Source organism: Sinocyclocheilus anshuiensis, unplaced genomic scaffold (genome assembly GCF_001515605.1).
Source record: "Sinocyclocheilus anshuiensis isolate Anshui unplaced genomic scaffold, SAMN03320099.WGS_v1.1 scaffold1609, whole genome shotgun sequence".
Taxonomy (NCBI): Eukaryota; Metazoa; Chordata; class Actinopteri; order Cypriniformes; family Cyprinidae; genus Sinocyclocheilus; species Sinocyclocheilus anshuiensis.
The window spans coordinates 283,230-286,958 of NW_015540958.1; the positions used below are offsets into that span (position 1 = coordinate 283,230).

General features: G+C 34.7%; 1 protein-coding gene across 3 annotated transcripts in view; it reads right to left on the reverse strand.

Moving 5' to 3' along the window:
* Positions 1 to 2,314, reverse strand: part of LOC107689998 (hexosaminidase D-like) — an 11,770-nt gene extending 9,456 nt beyond the window's left edge. The window contains exons 1-4 of one of the 3 annotated variants that reach the window (XM_016488225.1): positions 2,209 to 2,314; positions 1,226 to 1,371; positions 840 to 1,122; positions 642 to 751 (exon numbers count right to left, since the gene is read on the reverse strand). In XM_016488225.1, coding sequence (XP_016343711.1) covers positions 642 to 751; positions 840 to 1,122; positions 1,226 to 1,305 — 473 coding nt within the window. In that variant the 5' untranslated portion in view covers positions 1,306 to 1,371; positions 2,209 to 2,314. Of the gene's footprint in view, positions 1 to 641; positions 752 to 839; positions 1,123 to 1,225; positions 1,372 to 2,065 lie in introns of all 3 variants that reach the window. The other 2 variants (XM_016488226.1, XM_016488224.1) reach the window with 2 other exon arrangements.
* Between the last annotated feature and the right edge of the window lie 1,415 nt (positions 2,315 to 3,729).

The window sequence follows — 3,729 nt, forward strand, 5'->3', positions numbered from 1 at the left end:
TTTGAAAAATAATGTGTTTTTTGAACATTAAAGCATGTCAACATATTCTGTTACACCAAATACACAAAATAATGATCTTTAAAAAAGCATCATATGACCCCTTTAAAGCTAAATACAATTATTTAGAATAAACAAACAAAATGACAAAACTACATTTTGATATGACAATACTACTCATAAAAATGAAAACTCAAAATATTAATTAACTTAACATATTCAGAAGTACTATAATAATAATAATAATAATAATAATATACTTAAAAATTAAACATTAAAATACAAAAAAAAAAATTAAAATAAACATGCAACAGAACAGTTTAAGAAGAATATAATATAAAATAAAAACAGTCACATAATCACATAAATGCCACTCTGAAAAGGTGAGTTTGAAGAGAAGATTAAAAAACATATACCATTTATTATAGTAAATAATTAAAATGAAGTATATAAACAATACTGGTGATTATTATTCACTGTCATTTTTGGAAAAATGCTGCATACAGTAAATATTCTTCAAATATCTCCTTTTGCGTGCCGCAGAAATAACAGCATACAGGTGTAGAATGAATTTTCATTTGTGGGCAAACTGAGTCAAATTTAGCCAGGTTTAGATAATCAGATGCTCAGAATCAGTCACTCACCTGTATGCAAAGCTTGATTTGAGAATGCTGAGTTTCCCCTCATAAGGGAACATGTCCTCATATTCCAGCAATATCCCATTAGCACCCAGAGTTGACAGTAGAGGGAATATCTACAAAAGAACAAAGGCAAACTTTAAGAAACTATTAATACATTTGACCACATGTCTGAAACACAATCCTGTTTGCATACTTTCCCACCTGTTCAAGGTATTTGACTTTGGGTGCGGCGCCTTTCAGATCTAAGTGCACAATTTTTAATGGCTCCATGGGTGTATCATCAGGAACTACTGGTTCTAACTCCTCTTGGTTTGACTGGATCGTCTCTTTTTCCTCTGGCTGAACCTCTGGGTTGTCTGCATGTTCTTTTTTGACAGGATCCTCCTCATTATGAACCAAATTCAGCTGTGGGATACGCTGCTTAGCCCAGAAATTACCACCTTGTATGATTTGCTGGGTCTTGACACTCGTGTCTTTGCTTGAGCTATGAATAGAAGGTAAATAAAGTTTAATCACAAGCTTGTTTGGGACAGCGAAGCATGGTTTGCACGTGTACATGGAGACCCCACGAGAACTGCAAACCTCACCTGGGACGAAAGAAAATTTTCACCATGGCAACAATCACCAAGCAGCCCATGATCAACCTCATAAACTTTTGAGTGTTCATGTCTGCTTCTGTGCGGGTGAATGCGATAAACCATAGAAATGAAGGCAGGTGTTGAACTCAGGTGACCTTCGAAACAAAATTTGCATTGAAAATCAAGAGACGTAATGAAAAGCTTAAAAATCTTTACCTGTTTTAATGACAATGGAAAAGCCTCCACTTCTAAACACATCAGGGGCCAGTTGCATAAACTTAGCCTCTATATTAAGACCTATATTAAGTCCGGCTAGCAGTTAGCCAGAAATCAGTCTCATTTTTGGATTCAACTTATAATCTATGCTTTTATGTAACTGAATTTTTTAAAATTATGACCAGTCTTTGATGGCTAACTTATAAGACCAGTCTAAACCTTTCATGCAACTGGCCCAAGTTTATGCATTTAATAATAATAATAATAATAATAATAATAATAATAAAACACTTTACAAATGCAAATGAAAACGTGGTCTTTTTTTTTTTTTTATTTTTTTTACAACTGGCCCAAGTTTATGCATTTAATAATAATAATAATAATAATAATAATAATAATAAAACACTTTACAAATGCAAATGAAAACGTGGTCTTTTTTTTTTTTTTTAATGTGGGAATGCATCAATAATCGAAGTAGCTCAACAACATAACATGCATTTAATATATTTCCTCACAATTCGGCCTCTTTAGCATTCAAATATATTTTTTTCCTTGCTCAAATAGCAGACATGACGCTTTATAAATGAATGCTTGTTGTTATCACTTTAGAGAAACACCGAAATGTAAACTTACTCTGTTAAAGACCATTAATCCTTTAGATAAAAGACTTCATGTAGCATATAAGCAGACAGATTTACTTCCGTGTGTAGTTTCTTGCTGCAGCAAGTGCATTTGTGTGGTTGAAAAACGCGACAAGTTCAACGTGACGTACTTACAAGAGGTTATTTGAATTGATAATTTGATGACAAATGGTCGGCAGACATCTTTCTGCACTTGACCGAGCGAGCACCTGAACGATAACAGCGTGACAGTGAAAGTAAGTGTGCGCGTCACATCGACGCTTTACGGCGCCTGGTGTCCAGCGCATCAAACACTGAGGGACCGTAATGTCACTTATAAATGCGCACAAAAAAAAGCCAGTTGCTACAGCACATCATATGACTTAATTTGGTTTACATTTGGATAGTTGTCATAGCGTGTCAAGAAGTGCCAGCGGAGTCCTGTTGTGTGACACGATATATTTAATTTCAAACAGCTTTTTCTAATTCTTGTATAATTATTAATTTTACATGCAGTTTTTTACGTTTTCATAATTAAAGGACTACATATGCCTACTTACCATATGATATTTGTTTACTTTTCAAGACAAAACACATATAAAATTATATTTTACCAGTTATATTTTATATAGCAGGTCCAATGTCTAGTGACAAAATTGCATTATTTTAATGTAAAAACTTTCTCTCTCTCTCTTTAGCTTCTTCTTTTTAAAATAAGGTGTCTTTAAATGTGAGTCTTATATGAAAATACGTTATCTTAAACTGAGACATATTCAAATTTCTCTAGCCTATCTTGTTAAATGCAAAAAAACTTCGAAATGGAAAAACTTCGATGTTGAATCGATAACAGCAGTAAGACATGTGACAAAATACAGTTGACCTGTAGTCATATTAGCCTATTTCTTTAAGTCCCGCCCTTAACCTCTCACTGTTTGCTTTGATTGGACAGAGCCACTTTCAAGCGGCCTACGAGGATTGCAGTGGGTAGAACAGATTAAAGGGGTCACATGATGCTGCTAAAAAGAACATTATTTTGTGTATTTGGTGTAATGAAATGTGTTTATGCGGTTTAAAGTAAAAAAACCACATTATTTTCCACATACTGTACATTATTGTTTCTCCTCTATGCCCCGCCTTTACAAAGCTCATTGGTCTGAAAAAGCGAGGTGTGCTGTGATTGGCCAGCTATCCAGTGCGTTGTGATTGGCCGAATACCTCAAGCGTGTGACAGAAATGTTACGCCCCTTACCATACTGTGATGCCGTGTCCCGCCGGAGCGAAGAGACAAAAACATTAAAACCCATTACAAACGAGGCATTTGTTGCATCCAGTGGGGACATAAGGTTACACTTTACTTGAAGGGGTGTGCAGAAGACTGACATGACACCTTCATAATTATGACATGACACCTACATAATCATGACATGACACATGTCATGAATATGAAGGTTTTTATGCATGTTTATGACAAGTGTCATTAAGTGTCATTCGCTCAGTTATGTAATTTTTAATGCAAAGATGACATTGTTTGAGATGTCTTTGTTATGGGCTATGGTTTGGGGTAAGGGTAGGGGTAGGGTTAGGTTAGGGTTAGGTCAAATAATGTCATATTTGCATTAAAAATGACATAACTGAGCGAATGACACTTAATGACAGTTGTCATAAACATGCATAAAA